This window comes from Sprattus sprattus, assembly GCF_963457725.1.
Source record: "Sprattus sprattus genome assembly, chromosome: 17".
Lineage (NCBI taxonomy): Eukaryota > Metazoa > Chordata > Actinopteri > Clupeiformes > Clupeidae > Sprattus > Sprattus sprattus.
The window spans coordinates 16,788,745-16,813,744 of NC_137915.1; the positions used below are offsets into that span (position 1 = coordinate 16,788,745).

At 43.7% G+C, this 25,000-nt stretch overlaps 3 protein-coding genes across 3 annotated transcripts in view; 2 read left to right on the forward strand and 1 right to left on the reverse strand.

The window, feature by feature from the left end:
* Positions 1–9,189, forward strand: part of dlec1 (DLEC1 cilia and flagella associated protein) — a gene marked incomplete at both ends in the record, with an annotated part of 29,723 nt that extends 20,534 nt beyond the window's left edge. The window contains 10 exons of the mRNA XM_080855469.1: positions 171–373; positions 730–882; positions 1,018–1,140; positions 1,868–1,962; positions 2,499–2,586; positions 3,159–3,371; positions 3,583–3,744; positions 6,494–6,647; positions 8,711–8,810; positions 9,078–9,189. Of these exons, the coding sequence (XP_080711595.1) occupies positions 171–373; positions 730–882; positions 1,018–1,140; positions 1,868–1,962; positions 2,499–2,586; positions 3,159–3,371; positions 3,583–3,744; positions 6,494–6,647; positions 8,711–8,810; positions 9,078–9,189 (1,403 nt within the window). The remainder of the gene's footprint in view (positions 1–170; positions 374–729; positions 883–1,017; positions 1,141–1,867; positions 1,963–2,498; positions 2,587–3,158; positions 3,372–3,582; positions 3,745–6,493; positions 6,648–8,710; positions 8,811–9,077) is intronic.
* Positions 9,190–9,555: 366 nt separating this feature from the next.
* Positions 9,556–16,161, reverse strand: acaa1 (acetyl-CoA acyltransferase 1). Its single transcript, XM_080855403.1, has 12 exons — positions 15,862–16,161; positions 14,731–14,824; positions 14,543–14,600; positions 14,379–14,458; positions 14,223–14,265; positions 12,437–12,535; positions 12,041–12,121; positions 11,648–11,838; positions 11,275–11,454; positions 10,903–10,958; positions 10,545–10,690; positions 9,556–10,211 (listed from the first exon to the last, which is right to left on the reverse strand). Exons 1-12 carry the CDS (start codon positions 16,033–16,035, stop codon positions 10,136–10,138), a joined length of 1,278 nt encoding a protein of 425 aa, XP_080711529.1. The 5' UTR covers positions 16,036–16,161; the 3' UTR covers positions 9,556–10,135.
* A 738-nt stretch (positions 16,162–16,899) lies between these two features.
* The window catches only part of map3k22 (mitogen-activated protein kinase kinase kinase 22), a 49,557-nt gene continuing 41,456 nt past the window's right edge, over positions 16,900–25,000 (forward strand). Inside the window, exon 1 of the mRNA XM_080855400.1 lies at positions 16,900–17,242. The gene's annotated coding sequence lies outside the window, so the exon portion shown is untranslated. The remainder of the gene's footprint in view (positions 17,243–25,000) is intronic.

Consider the following 25,000-nt stretch of genomic DNA (forward strand, 5'->3'; position numbering starts at 1 on the left):
AGCGTATAGTGTAGGCTCACAAGACTGATGTAAGCATATTAGGTACATATGGATACACATGTGTTGTAATTTCAGAACTTTACGTTAGTTTATTAAATAGAGTGGTCAAGTGTTAGTTTGGTGTTTCCCTGCTGGACCAGGGTGTGTGTAAATTGTATTCTTCCTGTCAGACATCCGTCTGGACTGGGAGACGTTTAACCGTGTGCAGGACGACTGTAAGCTGGTGGATCTGCTGGTGTCCTACGGAGAGGCCTTCCCCCTGAAGGACAGAGATGGGAACGAGGTGGTGGGACACCAAAGTCTCCCCCCACCCTGGGAAAAGAGCCACTCCCCAAGGACAGAGGAAACCAGCTTCTCCCCCATAACCTGCTCTGTGAGTCATGTTGCCGGTAGCAACTGGCTCTCAGAATCAGTTTTACCTCTGTATGTCATATGCTGTACTTTCTGTGTTATGGTGAAGTTCAGGCACAAAAAATGGCATGTATCAAATCAGAAATCTACAAACTAAATGCAACCAGAATTATAAAGCAGAAATTGGCATTTATACAACAACTTTGTTAGTCATGATGCCAGTCAGTAGTATAGGACCACAAATTACAATACAGACATAAAAATAGCTATTCATCATTTCTACTCCCTCTGACTTAAGAATAGGGGCCTCTGTGTAGCCTGTGTCTGCTTCTGATGGTTTCTCCTTGGCGTGATCGAAACGTCCTGTTTGACTGACAGGGGGACGGGGAAAGGCCAGAGGAGGAAGAGGAGGAGAAGAAGAGGATGTCTCTTGACTCTTCATCTCCACAGAGGAAGCTCTTCACTGTACTCATCAGGCCACATGATGGCAACCCCTCCGATTACCCATACTGCATCACTCCACAGCAGATAGTATGTATCCCCAACAACTCAGCACTGAACTGACACTGTCACCTCTGAGTGACGTGTTGTTCAAGTTAACAGTAAAGACACTCATAACCACAGGAAGTGAGTGTACTGAGATACATTGTCATTGTGTTATTGCAGGTAGTTCCAGCAGGGGGCAGTAGCACCATGCATGTGTCCTTCACCCCTCTTACGCTCTCAGGTCCATCCAGTGAGGCCAGGTGTGAAGGCTTTGCTCTCGGCTTCATGAGTCTGGACTCCAAGGTAACATACACACCATCTGCTGCTGCCAGTACCTGTCACGTCTCTCTCTTTGTACATTTGCCTGGTCTGATGAATGCGGTAGTGGGAATTCGTAGTGTAGAAAAAGTTTTAAAGGCACAGTGTGTAGTTTTTAGTTGCATCTGGTGGTGAGATTGCTGAATTGCAACTAGCTGAATACCCTTCCCTTCACAAGCGTGTGCAAGTACCTACGGTGGCCGTCAAATGCCATAACAAAGCGAAAATCTCGAGCCATTGCTTTGATTTTTCCGTTCTGGGCTACTGTATAAACATGGCGGTGCAATGGTAGATACTAAGGGCTCATTGTTAGCTAATGAAAAGACAATGATTTATAGTTACAGGTAATTATGCACTAATGAAAACATAATTATGAACACTATACCATATACCTACCATATTCACTGCAATATTTCTGCAAAAGAATGCAGTCCTGGAATGTCTGCATTGTGTGTGATTGAAGAACTTCCACCCTCACAAGATCCTGGTGGTGTCACATTTTGAGGAATTCTCGCAGGAAGTCGTTTATATAAAATCATATAACCTTGTAGAGAAAGTGCAGAATTATAAAGTCTATGGTAGAACCCTTACTTAACTGAGCTTGAATCTGAGCGCCTCAGAAGAGTGATGCCCTCAGTGTTACTGACTAATAGAATTAATGATGCGCCAACTAACTAACTAAACCTCCACCGTTTCTCCACTCTTGGTTCAGGTGGCAGCGTGTGTCCCGGGAAAGGTGGAGCGGCCACAGGGCCATGACGTGGACCCTCTGAAGCTGGAGCTGCACGGCTCCGTCAGCCCCGCCATGTGAGAGTCTGGAGTAGACACTGGTCTTGTTTGGGCCTTATTATCCGTGCATGCAAATTCTGTGTTTTACTGGAGACCTAATTCTGGTCGCATTAAATTGGCAATTTGGAGTTGACAGCAAATTGGGAGTTTGGAATTGATATTGAGAATGAGAAAAAGACTTATCTTGTTGTGTTTGTTATTTCTAACAATGCATATATTTTCTCCGGTGTTTTTTTGCATTCAGTAGCAAGTCTTTGATGCATGGCTGTACTAATTTAATAGATTCTGTCGCTCAATTTGGATCTCTCCCCCTGCCCGTCTGTGTGTGTGTTTGCATGGTTTGTGGCTTCCTGTGTTTTTGTATTTTTGTATTAATTTGTTTTTGTGTTTGTCTGTGTGTTTGCGTGTCTGCTTGTATGTGTGTGTGTGTTTATGTGTGCGTGTGTGTATGCGTGTATGTGTGCGTGTTTGTGTGTGTGTGTGTGTGTGCGTCTGTGTGTATATGTGCGCGTGTGTATGCTCGTATGTGTGCACGTGTGTGTGTGTTTGTGTAGTCTCTCGGTGCAGATGGATGAGGACGGGGATGCTCTGGAGTTCCAGGCGGTGGCGAGTGATTTGATAGAAGAAAACCCCAAAGAGACGGTGCGTTTCATAGGAGTGCCAGAGGAAAAACCACCTCAAAAGAAACCCGCCTTTTTATCCAATGTTTTGTTTGAAGCACCAATGCTTCCACTGCTATCTGACCAAATCAAAAGCTCAGATCACTGCAGATTAATGTCACCACAGATCTGGTGAGATGGAAAGAGATGAAATGTCCTTTGAGGGGGCCCATCACAAAATGGAAACTGGTCGGCATGATGCTGCTGGAATATGAAAAACTGCTCATATTGCCCATGAGATAGGTTATCGAGTACTGAAGTCAGTTAATGAGAAATTCAACTCACGACTTTTTCTAATGGGTGTCAGTATATATAAAGATGGAACAGATGTGTGTGGTAGCCTTGGGTAAGTAAGAGTGTTTTATCATGTAAAGATGTGTTAACATGATACACTACACAAATGCCAAATGGATTTCGCCTGACTTCTTACACCCATTGATCAAAGAGCGCTGGCAGCATTTACATGAAAACACACGCTAGAGGCAAAGCCTGCGTTTGACTTGATATGATTTAGGAAAAAAAGGGCTTTTTTTTTTTTTGCTACCTCTGCTTTAGCTCACAGTGAAGAAGGAGGCGGTGGTGGTGCGCTCACTGAAACTGAGGAACACCACGGAGATGGCGCTGGCATTCCGCATGAGCACCCAGCCGCCCTTCTCCGTGCTCCACCCTCAGTCTCCGGCCCAGGGCAGGACCTCCACTGGTCACAGCCACGGACACAGCTCCGCCGAGAGCCAACCTCTGCTGCTGCGGCCTCAGCACAACATGCAGGTGTGGGGCTACAGAGGCCAGAACCCGTCTGCTTTTGCACCTTTAGACTTAGTGGTCATGCTTTGCATTAAATAGCTCTAAGACAGTAATTGAACCATTACAAGTATAGCAAATCACTAATTCGGTAATTAGTCTGAACTTACATGACTCAGCCCCTAAGGCTTAATCTAACAATGGTTTAATGAAAGGTTTATGGTGGATTGATTGGTAGGTGAAGGTGGCATTCCACAGCTCGCTGTCTCTCCTGGCCTATCTGGAGAGGCCATGCGAGGAACTCCCACCCTCTGTGTCTGTGCTGCGAGGCGACTCGGGAGAGACCGAGCTCCGATTCCTGCAGAACCTTATTGTGGAGTACAGCAACAACAGCTTGCAGGTCTGACACATCACACACTCACTCACTGTAGAGGTGGTCGCTGCAAAAAAAAAAGTGTATGTTTTCGTGTTTTCTCGAAAACATACACATCGATTTTTCTCGAAAACATACACATTGTTTTGGTATATTTTGTGCTTTCCTTGATGTAAAGCAGTGAAAGGAGAGTGGGTACAACAGACAGAAGTCTTAAACTGTCATCAGATTTTACATTTAATCATTTTATAATTAGGCCCAAACATTTCCTATTTGCAGATGAGGTCATTGCAATATGGCGAATAGCGCCAGTAGGCCCACAGTAGTTAACAGTAGTGGAAGACCATACAAGTTAATATCCAATTAATATCCCTTATACATGCGTCAATGTAAAGCTGTTACATCGCGTCTACACCGATAGAAACTCGCGAACGTGTTACAATTGCCTCATGTATAAGGGGTCTAGATGTGAACTGTTCGTTTTTCCGCCGATCGTCTGAGCCTTTCGAGAGAGGTGGTTTACCACGATCGTTCGGCTCAGAAAAGGGCGTGTCAAATCAGGCCGATGTGTCATGGGGGAGTCGGTGCGTGACTGGGGGGAGACGGTGACAGGAGGCTAGAAAGTTAGAGGCTAGAAAGTTCTTGCCTGTTCTTGAAAGGAGACTGATCCAATAGGCTAGTAGGCCTACAATTTTTTTAACAGTAATAAAACGCAATTTGGTACACCATTTTAATATGGTAATATAGCCTACTGTTTTTTGCAAAATGAAAGAAAGCATATTTAGGAAACGCCACTGGAGCCTTTTAATTCCGAAATTTCACCACATTGTAGGCTCTATACTGTAACAACCCCAACACTTGCCTGCTTCCCTTGCAAATCAAAGTTTTCCGACTATTTTTCTTACCTTCTTTCTTAGCTGTTGATGTTACTGAGCTAGAAGTTTAACTTGTTCTGAACATCTGCGCTGCCAATGCCCAATGTCACTTCTGAGTCAAATCACTCCATCATCTCTTTGAAATTCCTTATTCCACGAGTGGTAGGCTACAATGGCTGTTTTAAAATATAACTAATAGCCTAACGAAACAAAATAACCCAGGCAGTTTCATCTTCGAGACGTTAAGGCTTCTTCCAATACTGACAGCTGACTCATAGCTTGCAGGTTTGTGGGAGACGCGACATTTGAGGGATCGTCACTTAATTTAAACCTTTTTTGCTTCCGTTAGTGTGTGTGTGTGTGTGTGTGTGTGTGTGTGTGTGTGTGTGTGTGTGTGTGTGTGTGTGTGTGTGTGTGATAGAGACAGAGAGGACTCAGTAAAACATCGGAAAACACCGTGTCTCTTAAGGCTTAAGCTATCAATCACCCCCACAATGAAATATGCCATTACAGTCGCGACAAACTTCTTGGCATTGTGGTGCGAACAAAACGCAAGCTATAAACGTAGCCATCCTAATGTAACCAAAATATACCTCTGCTGATATGCCTAACCTTCGTTCTATTTAGAATTTGTCTTAGCACTATGCAGGAATAAAATAGCATCTACAGTGTCAGGATTCAGGCGAGAGAGCCTGGCTTTTATAACGCGCCCTGCTGCACTGAAGGAGCGCTCACTCGCAGCACTTGTTGCTGGAACGCATATAATTCGTTTTGCAAGGTGCTGTAGTCGTGGGAACGACTGGCCTGGTTTCTCCCAAAAGGAAAGTAGATTTTCCTCTGCTGATCCCGCGTCTATATGGAAGTTTGTAGAGAGAATGCGAGGGAGTAAAATGCTCCGCTGTTTTAATAAAACCCACGTTACTCACATACTGGTTAACACTGTTTGTTACAGCACATAAACGTTTGTCGCTACATCCAAACTGCGTCACCGTTGTCCCTCCCTGTATCTGCTCCAGCCGCACCATTTTACTTGCAATGTGAATCATTTAATTTAAATATGCTTATTGCCATTTGTTGCACCTTAATCATTTTCTACAAACATGATATGCTATGTATGGTGTAGTAGAATGAGACTCTATTCACTACTGCACAAAAACTAGACACGTTTGCAAAACTAGACGTTTGCAATGAAGTAGGTAAAACAACTTTCGCCAATATCTCCGTAAGGGAGATGGGTTGTGTGCTCAAATTTCCTGGGATCAAAGAAGACGTTAGTATTCATGTGCAAACTAAAAAATCACGTCTCAGGATTGCTGTGCATGCAAGTTATTTCGGGTGTCTCAACTGTAACTAATACCACTGTCAAATAATTATGAGTTCAGTAAAAGACGGAGCAAACACAGTTTTCTACCGTCGTTGAAACACATCCACGTGTAGACTCTTTTTCTTTCCATCTGGGAGTGGTTATTCAAAGAAAATATTAAGAACTATATGCTGATAGAAAGAAGGGAACTTTAAGCCACTACACTGCCTGTGCACGATGCGGATCCACGTTGATGTTGTTAGTAAACAAACCAGGTGGGAGCACATCTCCGTGGTCTTTGCGCATGCCCTAGGCAATGTAAACGGTTCACATTTTGCACATGTAAACACGTAAGGACAAGAGCCGTTTCCCTTGAAAATGTTCACACCTACACGCGAATACGATACGATAAACTGTTCTGATCACATTGGCACATGTATTAGGGCCTACTCAAGCCTTTCAGAAAAAGATTAGTGGCCCAATTCTTAGAACATCTAATATATACATCACATGCATTCCCATATAGGTTATTTATAGTGACTTTTCCTGGCTTTCACTATCTTACCCACTATTACGACATCTGTTCCCCTCTGCGTAGAATGTGCCCCTGGTTGCCTGTCTGTCAGTGCCCTCACTGCATGTGTCTAGCAGCAGGGTGGACTTTGGGACCTGCTACCTGGGACAGACACAGACGCAGGAGCTGCACCTCTTCACCAAAGGAAGTTCCTGCAGCTATTGGAGCACAGCCATAGGTAACCAACAGCATCATGGGAAAGAGAGTTTTGGCAAGGTCACCTCGCTGCCATCTTGCAAACTGCTGAGAAATGTGAAAAATAGCACCATGGGACAATTGCCGGTTTACAAACAGATACGGGTGTAATCAGCTTGCAGTAACTTAGTGTCCTCTTATACTTACTTGACTTAATGTTAATGGTAAAGATATGACAAACTAACATTAGAATTGGGAGTTTCACAACGAAGGGACATGTGTTAGGAAATTCTGTTTATCATAGTTTTAACTTGCTTAAACTTGCTTGAAGCTGGGGCGCAGACTGCTTCTTGTGCCTAGAAGCAGAACAGGATCAGGGGCCAGGGGGGAGCTTTGGGGTGCTCTAGCTCCCCCTGGATTAACCATAGCACCCCCAAGAAAATTATGTTTTTTTTGTATTATTGTCATCTAATTTAATTCTGCGTTATTTATTGTGTGATAATAATATTTAACTGTATTGTTTTAGACACAAAGCAATCATTATGTCATACCCTATAACCCAATTTTCACGTTGCACGCTTAAACGTTGACATTACCGGCAGACGGTTGAAGGAGCTAGTGTTGATAAGTTCACCATTGACTTTTTTTTTTTTTTTTTAAATACCTGGGCTCGTAGACATATTAATATGTCAATCTAAATCAGGCTTTTGGGGGGGGGGGGGGGGGGGGGGTGTCATTGAACCTAATGCGGAGAATCCTGAAGCCTAACTGTCTGAATTTGTTTTTATTCCTAACTGTCTGAAACGCTATTTCCTGCATTTTGAGGTGAACATTTTGTGGAATTCAGGTAATATTTTTTGGTGCGTCTGTTGCAATATTTTTGCTTAATTGTCACATATGATGTACATCAGTGTACCACACAATCTGAAAATCATACCAACACAAATTTAAGAAATTTAAGCCAGACCTGCCAGGTACATCTTGTATATGTATATATTTCTGTTTAACAACATTATGATTTTTTTTTAATAACATAATACTTAAAGAACAAATTGATTGTCACATCCTAAATAAAATAAATAACAATATTGCATTTTTATGTATCTACTGCACTGGACAAGAAAGTTGTACTTAATATACCGTATTTTCCGGACTATAAGGTGCACTTAAAAGCCTTTAATTTTCTCAAAAAACGACAATGCGCCTAATTATCCGGAGCGTCTTATATATGTATTAATTCTGGTTGTGCTTACTGACCTCGATGCGATTTTGTGTGGTACACGGCGCTCTGTCAAAATGTTTTAGTACGACTTTGGTAACCTACAAAGCCGCACCATTTGCAGCATTACGGCTACCGTATTTTCTGTACATTGTTCTTGACCCAGCATCCTGTCCAGTGGCAGAATATGTGGCGTGTACAAACATGAAAAAGAAGGGTACGGAACAGTAAAATGTTTTGGAAATCACTGGCACATCAGTGGGCCGCAGATTACTTTCTAGTCAGAATGGTGGTCCCTCGGACAAAACAATTAAAAAAAAAAAACCTGTAGTAAAGAACCATGTGACACATCGGCTATCACCCTCATTTCATAGCACCCTCGCTAAAACACCGAGCTCCCCTATAGCACCTGCAGAAAAAAATGTCTGGCACCACCACTGAACGGGATGCTGGGTCAAGAACAACCACACATTCTGAGAAATTTCACAGAGTAAAACGTGTCCTAAAGACCTGTTCTGAGAAATGTCACACATTTGTGGTTCAACCCCAAATGAGGAACAGACATTAAAAGCTGTAAGAAGGAACTGCCCCTTCGAAGTTGAGATGGCGGAGTGGTGTTGTAACTTCTCTACTTCTTTGCAAAGATAAACACAATTGGCAAAATTCTACAGCTGTGTATCTCTGCCTTATTATTAAAAACTGCGTCTTGTTGATACTAAAATATCCAACATGACATTTTAGATTTTCTTCAACATTGTCCTTTCAAACAGAACAACACTGTGAGTACAGTCTATGCATAACCTTCCCTGTGACATGCAATTAAGCATGACTTTGCATGGCATTGTAAGGCCAAGCCTGTAAGTGATCCGTGGACTCTGTGACTGCAGAAACAGCTGATGGGAGCCGTGTATTCAGAGTCACCCCTGAGTGTGGAGTGCTGAGGCCACCAGAGAACCAGCAGATTTTACAGCTCAGCTTCACTGCCAGGTACGTCCCCTGTCCTCTCATTCGCTACCATACTGCCCCAGTGCACCATTTATCTCTTGTCATTACTGCTGTGTGGAGATAGATGACATTGTTTCATGGTGTCTTGTTTCCAGAAGTAGTAATTATAAAATGTATGTCCCATGCATGTTATATTCTCAGCAGCAGTGGCTAACAACACTGGAACTAAACTAAATGGGAATGCATAAAAACCCTTTCAGGAGGTGCAACACACATGCACAGAGAGCTAACCAGGCCTGTTTCCCACAGCAACCTGGAGGAGATTATCGCCACGGTGACAGTGAGAGGGAAGCTGGGTGAGCCTCCGCTCGTCCTGCAGGTGCAGGGGAGAGGATCCAGCGACGAGAGATACATGAAGTAGCCGGCCACTGCTCTCTGCCCCAGAGACCACCCAGCCGGGGACGCTCACACAGAGAGTATTGATTTATTTATTAGTCTGGACGCATAAAGCAGTCATGAGCTCATTCTGATAAGCATTTCCTGATCAATAGTGTCATTTCTTGTCTGGTCTTACATTACCGGTAAAGAATTTCTTACAAATAGTATGTTGGCACACAGATTCTTAACAACATTTGTCATTTTAGTATTGGGGGGAAAAAAAGAAAATTACATAAAAATTGATTTATCTTTAATTAGTTGTCATGATTTGTATAAATTTACAAACACAGTCCAGATCAATTATATTCAACATAACTGAAAACATGTTACAGCTTTTAAGGACCAATAAAAGACAGCAGCTGGGCCAGTGATCTCTCTGCCTCGCCATGAATCTATTTTTTTCCTAGAAGGCTGCTGGGCTTGAGCTGGACAGATGCATGAAACTCAAACCTTTCCATCTGGACCCTAAGAGATGCTCACAGCCAAGGCAGATGACACAAACTTATTTCCCATTACAATTCAGTCTGCATCTACGCATGTGAAGGCATACATCATCCCTGAATTCGTTAGCATATCTAATAAGCTATATTTGTCCAGTTTAATCATGTAGAGCTTTGATATTAATGACTTACAAGTGAAGGCACTTAAAGTGAATGCTGCATTCCAAAGCGCTCATTAGCCTTCTCAGACATTTTTACGTCATCTGTTAAATTAATTTACAGAATCAATCATGGTTCGTTTCAGTGTTACGGTGAACCGCATCAAGTCAAATTTACTTGACATTGTCTGGAAGACGTACCTCCATAGCAACATCCAAATATATGCTAGTGTTAACGCAGGCTTAGCCATAAAATTAGTGCTGTGATTGTAAAATCACAATTGCTCAGTCTTTCCATAGCCGAAGCAGCCAGCTCCTGGAGGTGTAGCCATCACGGTCCCGGATACTCAAAGACTGCAGCTGCCCCCATCCCTGTGCCGATGCACATGGAAACCACACCATAGCCCCTGAAAGAGGACAAGTAACATCCAATCAAACAACTCTCCTGATCTAACTCAAACCATAATGTCATAATGATCAAACTTATCATCTTGTTATTGCTAACAATAGTAATTTAGGTCACACAAATAAATTCAAGCGTTAAGGGTTCTCTGGCTTGTCTTCATAGAGCAACCCCTGAAAGATTAAACTGGAAAAACTGGAAACTTTAAACATTACAAGAGCCCATAAAACAGTTATTAATAACGTCCACACGATTAAGTCCTTCATGCGATAGCTAGCTGTCTCAGTGGACAGTGACCAGCTGCTGGGCAGACAGTGGCAGACAATGACACGCTCACCTGCGTCCCCTGCGTTTGAGCTCGTTAAGAAGGGTGACCACCTGACGGGCCCCCGTGCAGCCTAGAGGATGCCCCAGAGCAATGGCTCCTCCGTTAGGGTTCACCCTCTCCATGGGAATGCCCAGCTTCTCCACACAATACACTGCCTGCAGCCCACAGCAGGCAGACACATTAGCATTTCACATGACAGCCCTGGGATAGCACTTTGGAAACTAGCCACAGGGATGGCAGACCAAGCCCCAAGTCATCAGAATTATTGAAAAAAAGGGTATTTTTATTTTTTAAATCTGAATAATATCGAGTCAAGTGCTGTACTCCGATGGTGCAGACGACTCACACACACACGACAACATCTTACCTGACTTGCAAATGCTTCATTGATCTCATACACATCAATATCATCCACTGTCAAACCTAGGAACAATGAATAACATAATTGTATAGAATTTGTAACATCAGCACATTGTTTCAAAAATGGAACATTTCTACTTAACGGTTGAGAAAGATACAGAATAGTTAGATAGATCTATAGTTAGATACAGACAGTTACAGAAAGATAAAAAAGATGAATTGTATCCCATTGGTGTCTTGAATCCAGGCAGTGAAGGGGTCATTGTCCATACTTAATGTGATGAGGCTTTACCTGCTCCTTCCAAATCTCTACAACAACTTTAGGACAGCCCTTCATCATATAATGTTGCACAGAAAAAGACTTGATCTCTATGCTCACCTGCTTGTTCCAAGGCAGCCGGAATGGCATAGGCAGGTCCAATGCCCATCACATCTGGGGGTACCCCCACCACGGCACTGGCTCTAAGGACCCCCAACACAGGCAGACCCAGGGCCTCCACAGTAGAGCGTCGCCCCACGAGTACTGCAGCTGCCCCATCACTCATCTGACTGGCATTGCCTGAAGGGGGGGACACAGAGCACTGTCTCAAGCGGCATTACATTACTTCAACACCACCACAGAAAAATACGTATATACGCAGACCCATTTAGCATTATACCACATTTTAGTGAATAAAAGCTACGTAGTAAGCCTTTAAAGGGGAAAAGCCAAGGTGCACAAATGCCTATTATCCACACGCGCACATACTGACCGGCGGTGGTGCTCCCTTCTGGTTTGAATGCGGCTCTGAGTTTGGCCAGGCCCTCCAGCGTGGTGCCCGGCCGAATGCCGTCGTCCTTGGTGACGGTGACGGTGCGCTCTGATCCGCTGTCGTCCACAAACTTCGTGGCGACTGGGGCAATCTCTGGATCAAACCAGCCCTGCTTTTGTGCTGCCGCTGCCCTTTTTCATCACAGAAAACGGGTCAGTTTCTTTTGAGGGAACATGATTACTGCAGAATCACTGCAATTTCATTTTTGCTCTCAGTCATAAAAAAATTAAGAAAGAAAAAACACCCAAAGACGTTCTTAAGAATGGGGACACATTTCTCTAGCACACTTGACTGAAAAGTTTATAAGTGTCTGTGGCTATCTGGCTGTCTTACTTTTGCTGAGAGCTGAAAGCAAAGGCATCTTGTTTCTCTCTAGTGATGCCAAACCGTTCAGCTACATTCTCCGAGGTAATTCTGCAAAAATTCACACACAAACAAGGACCAGCTGTTTCAAGGACTCTCTGGCTTAATCATTAATATACAAAGTTTTAGCATTGCATTTGCCTGTCACAACAAATATAGTTTTACATATCAATGTGAGGCTGTGAGTTCTGCATTCATGGCAGACTAACATTAATGTAACAATGTTGTGAGAACAGCCTCTCCAAAAACATTTTGTTCTTGCGCTGTCCAAACAGACTGAGATATCTGAAAAGAGTTCTGCACTGAATATTGATTTTTTTTTTCTCTCCTTAGAGCCACAAAAGAACAATAAGCAGTTACCCTTACCCCATAGGGATGATGCAGTCACGAGCCTTTTCATTGTCCATGAGCCTTGAGCTAACATCTCCAGGGTTACCAACAGAACGCAGTGACATACTCTCCATGCTGTACTCAAAAAGACAGAGGAGTCAGGAGCACAGCAGCAGGAGTATATTCTCAGAAACATATTTCTCATATACTCAGGCCAAGGGCATGCTAGATTATAGGCCTAAAAAATCCCCACACATATTAAAAGCCTGGGGCCGTATTCACAAAGCCTTTTATCTTACCACTAGGAGTGCTCCTAACTTGCGCTAAAACCTTTTACGTAGGAGTAATTTCTTAAAAGTGATTCACAACGGCTCTGAGACCTACTCATACTAAGGATAATACCAACTCCTAAGCTTAAGATAAAAACTCTGTTGCTATGGATGACGTCGATTCTCATGCACGAGTTTAGAAGGGGTGAGGACGGTGATTGGTTGTTGACAGGCTCTCTCATTAAAAACTCATTCGTGACGTCCCTCTAACAATCCCACTATATCAACTGAAAATAAGAGAATAACCTAGGCTTCAAATTAAGTCATATAAAATAGTTATGGACAGTGCAGTTAGCAGAATGCACACGCATGATGACAAGTTTGTGCATCCAACGGGAATGACACTTTGCACGATAAGATAAATAGAAAGCGATCAATATATAATATGGCAATTGCATGTATTAAAGGCAGTAATAATTAAAGCACCCAGCAAACTGTTAGGATATTATATTTCCAGCCCTTGACCACTTCAAATATCAGCACATACGGCCCTTCAAGCCCTCCAATCTTAATTGATCAAAGCGAAACGAACGTGAACCGTAGCCTAGGCGAAAGCCTACTGGTCCCAGGACCAATAGCCACTGTCACCCCAGCGGCATCCAGCTGGTAAGTTCTCAAAAACCTGCGACCGCTCTCCTTTGAAATGCACGAGTCATCGGTACATCCAGGCCACGGTGGACGAATTATTGTAATGTGTGTCCCGTCACTGGACATTCCTGCGATCGCCATGGAATTTACTTTGATCTTGTGTAATTGGCGATTGTCCAAAGGCAACTGGATAAACTGTTGGATGATGTGGGGTCTACAGTGCGTTGATAGTTTGATGAATTAAACGGCTGACTGATGATTCCCAGTGTCGTCATTTGCGTTTTCCGCGAAGCCAAATAGGTTATCTTTATGTTTCCAAACATTTTACTTCGGGACACATCGTTGTTTAAAGGCGTCCCGCGCTAATTCTACGACAATATTAATACCTTCACGGTTTAAGCAATGTCTTTTATCAATTCCAAGTCGGCTGCAGCCATCTTACGATATTTTGTGAATAGGTCTTAGTGATTTAGGAGTCCTCATGAGGAGTTTTAAGCTGTTCTAGACTTAGGTGCTACTTTTAGGGATAAAATATTTTGTGAATTGCTCTTAGTAAAAAAAATTAGGAGTCCTACATTTAAAACTGACACGCCCATTATTTTTAGGAGTTTCTCCTAAATTCGCCACTTATGAGCTACTTTTAGCCCTAAGATTCTTTGTGAATACGGCCCCTGATGTCCTAAATCAAACTTAATCCACTACTCAGGCATCACTTGAGCTAAGATCTGGAACCGAATGCATGAAAGCTGTGGTTAGGGGTCTTTGAATCTCCTCAATATATTTCCATGACATGAAGTCTCTAACTTAAAATAAAAAGTTGTCTTTTTCAAACACACACAAATGATGAATGCTGCAATGCTGCTGGTTTGGTTCTACTTTGAGCTTATATGCAGGGTAAAACTTACCCACATGCAAGCCCCAAGTCATAGGATCCATTTCGAATTCCTCCTGTTAATAGAATGTAGGAATGCACAGCTCTTTATTTAAGTCAACCATGTCTTCAGAGCATACAAGTATTAAGAATAAAGACTACATTTTGATATTTTTAAAACGAGTCCTACCAGCAATGTTGAATAAAGCCTGAAGCCCAGATGAACACTGTCTATTTACAGTGTAGACCGACACAGTCTCAGGGATCCCGCTTAAAAGACGATTTAATAGATGTCAGTCACCATGTCACTTCACACAGTGGCATGCTTGTATTGGCAGCCCATTACCTTCTCACCTCAGAAATTGGGCTATCCTCGCCACCAACGCACCTGCTCCTGGCTGCAATACGTTTCCTTAAGAGCAAAAAAAAAATCAATTTCCATTAATTAAATACATCAGATAAAATATAACAGTCAAGGTATCACAAAATAGTGTGCTGCTAATAAATGCAAAGCTTGTTATATAGTACAGTGGCTGTCTCACCTACACATATGTCTCCTAATTTGTCTGGTGGCAACCCAACATCCTTTAAGACTGCCGTCATCACAGTACTAAGTAGCTCATCCGGAGTCGTATCCTGAAACAGCCAACCAGTAAATCACGTTCAAGTTTAGGTTCCTCCTTATAGCCTATTACATGTCCTTAAATACTATTTAATTTACAGTTGATAAGGGCAATGTATTTCATTCATAAGTAGGCCTACGATTTGACAAGATGTGTTGAAGTTACAGGGTTGTACGAACAAACCCTGTGAAGTAAACATTGTGCTTCATTTCTTCTATAAGTGCACTGTAATCAGGATGCCTAATGTTAAATTCACCATCAATAAAGATACAGGCTTCTGGCCTTTACCCACAACAAAGCATTTGAGACCCTAGATTTCTGTAGGCTGTGGGTCAGACAATCGGTGGCGAACAGAGCTGAAGGGGTTAATGATAGATCATTGGCGTGTGTAATAGACCAGTGTTTCTCAACTGGTGGGTCGCGGAGTGTCTGTTCTTTCAATACTTCAATGACATTTGTAGACAGGTCGTTGACCTCATTTTCTGTTTCACGCAATTAATCTTCGAGATATACGACTTTATGAATGGTCAGAATGAATTCAAAAGTGGTTTCATTCAAGTAGGCTACAGATAATTGTACTTTTGTATTTCTTGATTGATATGAGCATGCGAGACAGGATTTGCATCCTTATTTTTATTATAAGGTTTTATTAAAATGTCATGCTTGATTTGAGCATGCCTCTACACAGGTTATGCTTCTTTGATATAAGCCGTTTTTATTGACTAAATAAATAAATACTAAAGATACTTTGTTAACACCTAACTAGTTTCCTTCATAGCTGTAACCCTATACTTCTTAAAATATTTTATATTTGAAATTAAAAACTTGGGTCGTGCTCATTAATAGCTCAGTCTAATCAGCACTGATGTGTTGGACAGCGTTCTCCAGCGTGGGGCACCTCGATAAAAGTGATAACGGTGCGAGAGGTAAAGTTACCTTAGTATATAATGTGGGTCTGCTCTGCTGAAGAACTCCATGTCCCATGTAACTCACTGCATTCACAGCACCACCCTCCTAAAATACAGTTACAACGTCCCTGGTGCGTCTTACCTTGAATGACCCTCGTTTCGCTCTCCCTATTGCTGTGCGCAACCCATGAACCACAACAATGTCATCTGAGTTAGCCATCGATGTTCCGCACGGTGATATTTCAATCACTGGCTGGACACTGGTCTCCTTAGGTGAAGAAACTAGATGCCCCAAAACAACTCGCACTCTCTCCATGACTACTACAGCTTCAGTAGTATAAAAACAACACGCAAAAAGAAGGGTAGGCTACTCGAAATTGAAGCTCGATGAACTTGTGGTTTTGTCACTACTTCCAATAATCCGGAAGAAACACAAATGCTATTGAACTTTCCCCTATTTACAATGCCCAGCTTTGGTGCACAATACTTCCGTATTTCTCGAACAGACAACGGAAAGAGTCTAGGGACAAAATACATGATGGTACCGCGTTTCAATAATACATTTGCCATCGAAAGAGAGGGAGAGTAAAAATTGGTAACTGAAAAATGTAATATTTTCTCTCTCAGTTATTTGTGGAAATAGTATTTGTTTATTTATCAGAACTACTGCACTCTGCATTTGGTAAGATGTTTTGAAATCACATTATGTAAAAGTGGAAAATGCGTTTGGGAAATGTTGTCTTACCATCGTGGCAAAGCCTTTATATAAAAAGTAAACGTACAGTTGACAATCTAATGTGTTATATTATTAATCCACAAATCACTATTCAGAGGCATGGACTAATGGAAGACTACTGCAGTTGTAACATTTGATGGATTTAAATTACTGGAGACCTTACAATTAATAAACAATTCCCACTATTTCTCTAACCGAAAAAATTATGTTGGTACTTAAACTTACAAAATTACATTAAAAGTAGGTATATTGTTTGGTGTGCTTCGCCCTTTCCAATAGGCGCACGCACTGAAGCGACCGTCCTTTGGAGGGCAGCAAAATCTTCTAGGTTTACGGAGCCGACTGAAGCCTACCTTCCAGCGTCATCATTTCCTGAACCTCACGTTATTGCTGACATCAGAACCGATGCTCTTGGAAAAACTCACAGTTCTGTGTGAGCGCAGCCGAGCGAAGGCAAAAAACTTTCTCTCCAACGGGAGTGGTGTGTTTAGTTCTGCAGCACTCAGATTGTTCTTGTCGTTTAGTTTGGTTCGTTGATTTTTCGAGACCGAAAATAGCATATCCCACATCCATGTCGCGTTCGGACTTTTAGTGGACATATCTATCTTTATGCACGCACAGTCTCTCAACTGTATGCAGTTTCCGGATCTTCTAGTTTGAGCGTCGATTTAGGAGGACCGTTGGACTTTTCCATTCGCGTTTATTCTTTTGTGATTTGATATTTTCGACCGACACCTGATATTTTCTTAAAGTGCTCACGGTAGGATGAAGACACGCAGGTAACAAGGTGAGTTTCAGCCATGCATTAATGTTAATCATCATCATAATGTTTAGGTGTTAGCGTAAAGAATAAACTCGAATGACTGAATGCTGTGTAGGGACAGTGATAAGAGAAACAAATGATTGCACAACCTGTCATTGTTCCCATATTAGAAGCTATTGATTGTTGCATTGTCAGACGTCTGGTCTTTATTGTCTGTTTTGACTATACGATATGCTTGTATTCCGTCTGTGATTCACCGTCATCATGGCAACCAGATCATTGTTTTAGAATATAGCAAAACTTTAAGCTTAATGCATGATTTCTATGCATCCAGAATACTCAATGAATGCGGCCCACAAAGGGTTATCTTCTAAATTAAATTGCACTGCCATATTTGTCGCTTATTTCGCGCGCCCGCTCGTGTGTGTGTGTGTGTGTGTGTGTGCGCGCGCGTGCGTGCGTGCGTGCGTGTGTGTGTGTGTGTGTGTGTGTGTGTGTGTGTGTGTCAAGCAGTTACAATGTATCAGATGCATTTCCAAGTTTAATGTGAGTAATGGAAAGGGGCAGGAAACAAATCCGTGCTCATGACGCACATCATCCACACAAGCCCAAATCACAGTCTAAAGATTTATTGACCTCATTATAAGAGCCACAAGTGGTCATAGCAGCCATGTTCAGTCTAACCAGGGAGCCCCAAATGTCCCTCGCCTGCATATTGCCTTTGTTAACTGACAGGAAATGGCCTGCTTCTTTTGTATTGAAGGTCCGCAAATTAGATATGGTCGGAACAGAGTAACATGACTGCATTTTTAGGACATTCTCTGGTACAAAATTAAAGGAAGTCAATATAATAGTTGAAGCTTTTACTAGTTATTGATTGTAAAATAATTAACTTTGTGCAATAGCCAATGTTATTGTTTCCAATACCATGGTATCATCATGCTTGTTGGTTGCGTCAGTAAATTGTTTTTAAATAGGACCATTGATTGATTGTGCTGCTCTGTCATTTTTATCCCCTGACCTTCTTTCTAATGGGTTTATACAGCCAGCCGTCCAATGCATTTTCTGAGAACATCCATACAGTCGGATTAGGCACCTATGATTTTGTTGTGGACACTGTGTATGAATGTCCAACTGAACTCTACCCACCTGTCTCTGATATAGTGTGATAGCATTTTGGACTGTCTGACACGAGTGGCACCAGTTGATCTTTTCTTGGTGTCTGGGCCAACCCAGGTGACATTTAGCTAATGAACCAGGCACAGGTGTGCCTCTCAGCCCTGGGATGGGTTAGGAAGACATAACCAGGCCGGGTCAGTCAGTGCAGGGGCAAGGCCCGGGCAGAGAGGGACAGGGCTGTGCCTCTCAAGACAGGAATAAGAATAGGACCTTGGCAGAGAAGGAGGGAAAGTCAAACTGTCAAGCAGAAAACACCCAAAAGATAGGCGTGGCCGCCGCTACAGGGCCAACAGGCCCAGAGGCCGATAACGGTGTGGGAGAAAGAGAGAGAGAGAGAGAGAGCGAGAGAGAGAGAGACAGAGACAGAGCTGCCAACAAGGAATGGGAAGCAGAAGAGGTTTCTCATTTCATTAAGCCAGGCTAGATCAGTTGAAATGGTTTGAACCCAAAGTTTATCGCTCCCCCTGCAAGCAGCTCTCAAGGCCTCACAGGGCCAGATTTCACCAGGTCTCTGTTTGGACAGACAGTCGGCCAAGGATGGTGTCTTCATAGGTTAAAGGCTGGGCTCTCACACTGTTTAATGTGATTCACCACAGGCCTGAACTGTTACTTCCTCAAAGGTCACACACAAGCAATCAGGTTCATCACATCCTGCTGCCAGGGTACATATCTGATTATTTGAGGTTATCATTACCTAAAATTAGCCTGAATTCCACCAATGCTTTTTTATCTTTCCTTCTGACATATCAACATGATTGCTGATAAAGCCTATTTTTAACTTTTAGAACTAGACTCTTTGGTCTGGAATTATCACATGATCTATTCGGTTGATCAACAGACTGAAAAATTGCAGTTGAATCAGAACTCTGGAGGAGGGTACATTTATTTGAACTGGGCACTCTCAACGGAAGATGACCACAGAGCACTGAGATGATGTGTTTAGATTCCGGTTTCCATGGCAATGGTAGTTATCCTCTTTGAGCCAGCTGTCTCAGTCACTGTTAAGACAGCCTCGGTGAGCCAGCAAGCAAACTCTAGCAACCAGACACCCACTCACTCTCCCTTTCTCTCTCTCTCTCTCTCTCTCTATCTTTTAGAGGGTAGGGACGAAGGTCAAAATGACTCACACTGTCACACTGGTTAACTCTGCTGTATTATAACTGGGTGATATTGCACAATGTTTATAATGCAGTCGTTAACATTCCTGAAAGGCTAAGTTTCCATAAATTAGCCCGCTATCTGTAAACAGTAAAACACTAATGTGTAATCTCCCCTTATAGATGCAGTTGCTGTGTATGTACAGATACTTTAATTCTGACAAACTATGACGATAACCAACTCCTCAAGGGCTTCAGTAGAAACACAGGGTCTCAGAAAATACCCAACAAGTGGGGCCTGCTGTGGTTGCGTGTCCAGGTTCTCTTTTTTGCACCAAGTTGCGACTCTGCATTGGTGCCTGCGAGCAGGAAATGTTTCGTCTCAGAAGTGAGAAAGCATGTTGTTTGACAGCGGCTCCAAGAGCAGGGTCGTTTACAGACGGAGCGGGTATTTATCCCTGTCAAAATATGTCTTGTCTGCTGGCAGACAGATAATTGATGTTGGCTTCAGTTGGAGTGGTTTCATCATGGGCTTTTTTTAGAATCTGGCAGTGCCTTTGATTATGCCGGTGTGAACTCCGTGTCTGTGCACTGCCGCCTTAGAGTACCTGATCACTGACGCAGAAATCACTTTCTCTCCTTTTCTTTAAAAAAAAAAATGGGAGACAATCCTGTCCAGTGATGAATGGACCTGATGTCATCACTCTCTGTGGTATGGCAGTTCTGTGACTGTAGGCTTTTACTCTTTCAAAATGGTCCCTTATTTGGCTATAAACCTGATCTCTGGTCAGTGGCCTCCTGATCTGTGTACAGTGGAGATGTGTGTAATTGCCTCGTCACCGAGATCCGTGTACACACAGTGGGTGTCACTGCTAGGGGTTAAGAGTTCCTCTTTCAGTGTGAGGGTGTAGATTTATTTAGTGTGGCGGTGACAGTCACAGTTAACACCTCAAGGTGTCACATCCATATTATCAACGCTACGTGCATTTTCTTCTACTGTGTTTCTTCGTGCCATCCATAATCCTTTACATGTAGTCAGTATGAATGTGTGGTTTTGGTTTGTATGCAAGTATGGCATGTTTGAGCTTGACCTATTAACTCAGTGGTTCATAGAGGGGGCAGGGGTGGGGTGGGGGTTGAAGTTTGTTACATTTACACATGTTGTTGTAAAGTGGTTTAGTTCTTGATGTCTTGATGGATAGGGGTTGGGATGGAGGGGAGGGGGGGATTTTCTCTCCTCACGGTAAAGGCGTGGGGGGAGAGGGAGGGCGGTTCTTGTCACATTTCCCAGAAGTCTGTGGCTGAAAGCAGGTTATGATTAATCTGAGGTGCCGACAGTGTGCTGAACACAAGAGGAAGGCTGCTGTTTTTAGAAACAGGGAAACCTTCTGTGATCGTATGTGCCCACACAGCTCTCAGGCAGTGAAGTCAACACCATATAAAGAAGTGGTCACGTCAGATGACCTTAAGATCATTCTTAAGACTTAAGAATATGTGTGAGGTCAGTGGTGTGGGTGTCTAGATACAATCTCTCCTATAACAGCTGATTAATCCAGTTTGAGCATTTTTATAGATCAATATATGCTACCGCGGGGTGTTACTTGTACTTTTGGTGATGTTGGCTACAGATGACCTTGTAGCTACGGATTAATTTCTACTGATCCTATATTCTACCTATATATTTGTATTGCTATATGACTGCACACAATGGTAGGAGGTTCTACCCACGCATTCTGAAATTCAGTTGAACTTCAGACTTCATGGTCTGGCATTTCCTCCTGTGTACCTGGACAATTGGCTAACCTGGACTGTTGGGCATACTTATGTGTGTGTGTGTGTGTGTGTGTGTATGTGTGTGTGTGTGTGTGTGTGTGTGTGTGTGTGTGTGTGTGTGTGTGTGTGTGTGTGTGTGTGTGTGTGTGTGTGTGAGTGTTTGTGTGTGTGTGTGTGTGTGTGTGTGTGTGTGTGTGTGTGTGTGTGTGTGTGTGTGTGTGTGTTTGTGTGTGTGTGTTTGTGTGTTTGTGTGTGTTTGTTTGGGGAGAGAGCGAGGAAGAGAGAGAGAGTGAGAGAGAGAGAGAGAGAGAGAGAGAGAGAGAGAGAGAGAGAGAGAAGAGAGAGTAATGTAGGTGTCGGAGTGTGCATGTGTTGCCAGGCACTTAGATCGGCCCTCAACTTTGTGCTTCCTCCTCTGGGGACATTTCCAGTGTATTGTGAAATGCGTTGTTTTATTTGTCGAGCCTCATAAAATCTAGCACACTTTCACGTCTCTCCACGGCGGCTGAGATAGCGTCAGTCGCAGCAAGCAGGCCGGCAGGCAGGCATGAGGTCATTCAGCGTGAGCTTGCAGCTGGAAAACAGTTCTCCCTCGTCGGAGAAGAGGGGGAAAATACCCTTCTACCTCCGAGCCATGGCTTGCCTGGCCTTTGTTGTTTATGATTCAGCGGGAGTGACGCAAGAGCGCAGAAAAGATTGGCGAGAGAAGAGGCTCTGACTTTTCCATTGCTTTCTTCAGTCTCTTTAGTGCCTTCAACATCCCACAACAACACATTGATTGTCCAGGGCCAGACTGTAAATTTCTCAATCGACCAGACTAGCTATTTGTTTTGTCAGCCGTTCGTTGTTGTTGGAAAGGTCTCGGGACACCGTTGTTTTTACGACGTTATCCATCTCCAAGTCTCCTACGTGCCACATTGTGAGGTAGTTCCTGGTGCTCTGTTGCACTGAATAGTCCACCTCCCTCTCTCTCTCACACACATACACACATGCACACACACACACACACAAACACACACACACAAACAAACACACACACTCTCACACACACACACACACACACAGGCACACACACACATACATTCTCTCTCTCTCTCTGTCTCTCTCTCTCTCGCTCTCTCTTTTTCATTCAGATGCCGTAATACTTCCGGAACATTCTAGTAGTCTCTCAGAAGGAAGTGTACAGTACACTGTAACATTTAGTAAAGGCCAATGTGGCGGTGGTTTAAGTTCCCTAATCTCCCAGGTCCTGAAGATGGCGGTCCAGCGTGGAGAGTGGAGAGCTTGCCATGGTGTGTGTGTGTGTGTGTGTGTGTGTGTGTGTGTGTGTGTGTGTGTGTGTGTGTGTGTGTGTGTGTGTTTGTGTGAGTGTGTGTGTGTGTGTGCGTGTGGGTGTGTGTGTGTGTCATAAAGAGGAAGAGAGAGTGTTTGTGTGTGAGTGAGAGAGAGAAAGGGAAAGGGAGAGAGATTGTGTGTGTTTGTGTCTGTGTGTGTGAGAGTGTGTGTATATGTGCACGTATGTGTGTGTGTGTGCGGACGGGGCCAACTCATCAGTGGCAGCGGCGTGCGTGAAGAGGGTGGCCTGCTCCATGAGCAGATGGGCCAACTCGGGAGCGATTGGCGCCAAACTCAGGGAGTTGTCGGGGGTGGGGGGGTGGTGCTGGGGGGGGGCTCCAGAGAGATGTGAGTGGCCATGTCGGGGGGCCACCTGTCCTTTGGCAGCCCTTCTGTCCGTGCCCATGTTTGGCTGCCATTGGTTTCCTTCTTTTTTTTTCTGGGCTGGGCTGGGGAGAAGAGGCAAGGTCAGGAGAAGCCGACTGTGATTTCATGACAAATTGGACAATGGTGCGGCTTCCCTTCCCACTCATACCGTGCCGTAACAGCCACGACTTATCTAATTGACTCATTTGAACAAACTCAAGTTACTTTGATGCAGTGGCGGGGGCCACTGGCTCTGTGTTGTGTTATTCATGGACCCATGAAAAGCAGCAGATGAATGAGGTTTGGGCCTTGCTGGCTAGGCTGCTAGTCGCTGCTTTGAAAACACAGAATAGATACAGTAAGTACATGTTGTTTATGAGAGACACTGGCCTGTGGCATGTCTTGTATGTTTGTCTGTGAAGTCTGGAGATCTTGTGATTGCCTTCTCCCTTGCCGTGAGCAGCCCCTCACAAGGGAAGGAGCGAGGGAAAGAGAGAGAGAGAGAGAGGGAGGTTCACCGCTGTTTGTTGCTGGGAATAGTTGTTGTGGCAGAAGTGCTTTGGCTTGCTCCCTGGAAACATACACCAAGCCCTCTGTGCCTCTGTCTCAAAGCCCCCCCCCCCACCCCTGACTGTCTCCAGAGAAAGTAAAAAAAAAAAAAACTGGCATCTAACCAGCCATCTAAACGACAAAGTAAGTGAGAAAGAGGGGCTTTCAGGGAACTCAAGACTCCTCAAATCCCTCTCTCTGAGCAAATACCCAGTCGTTATTTTTTCATCTCTCCGGAATGTGTCCACGGTCGTGGTTTCCTTCCACCTCAGCCTCTATCCCCTGCGTCAGTAAAAGCATCTTCTATTTGCATCCTTGCCCTCTCCCACATCATATATTAAAAGTCTGAGGTTTTACTTCAGACGGAACTATTACAGACCACAAAGTCAGGCCACTCTGATTCCTAACTCACTGCTTGCTTATTTCCCCTTTCTCTGGCTGAGGAGTCGGAAGGTCTGCCGCTTAGCGCAGCTCTTTCCATCAATGCTACTTTTATCTCTAAATAAACAAGTGTTGTAGCCAGGTACTGTCTGTTTTTTTTACTGCTTCGTCAGGGCCTTTGAGGAATTCCTTTCAGATGCGGTCCTCTGGCATAGCTGGACAAGCCAGTTCTTTGGGGTTCCATGCTTATCCATCGGTCAGGTTATTTCACCCAAACACCAGCCTCAAGGCGGAGGATGTTCCATCTCTCTCTCTCTCTCTCTCTCTCTCCCTCTCTCTCTCTGTCTCTCTCCATTCTCTCCCCCACTTTGTGTGCGTATGTCTACTTCATGTTTCAACTTTCTGAGTTCTGATACTGCATGATGAACTACATGAATCCTGTCTTTTGAGTCAGATGAATGGGTAAATGAATGAATGAATGAATAAATGAATGGAGTTTTTGAGATTGGTGGAAAGTGCCTGCCCTTTGGATAGTGTGGCTGACTAATGAGATCTTGAAATGAACTGTACATAGAGAAGTGGAGGTACATAAAGGGACTAAGGCTTCGGCTAATTGATGTGTTTCCTCTCAGTGCTTGCGGTTGACACTGCTGTAATATTGGGAGAGACTGTGAATGTTTTATGTGCAGAGTGGTGGATGGTGGAGGGGGGGGGGGGGGCTTGGGTAGATGGCTCCTATTGTCTTGATATTCCTTTCATGTGTCAAAATAAAGAATCGCTTCAGAGATCAGCTTGACTTTGCCAGTGACAGAAAGTGTGTGTGTGTGTGTGTGTGTGTAGATGCCTGTGTGGATCTACCACTGAATAGCTCTCTGTTGTTTTCTCTGCCACCGGCTTATTTTTTAAAAAGGCTCCGGGTTGCCGCTGTTCCAGTGTAGTCCTCCTTCTCTGCCCTTTGTGTGTGGGTTAATAATGTCTCAAGGGCAAAGGAAAGGACCCCCCCCCCCCCCACACACCCAGTCTCAAAGACTCTGCCAATCGCCCGCAGGCGATCTAGCATTCCTGGGATGCCAGAACACTGACAGTCAGTGACCCAGGTGTC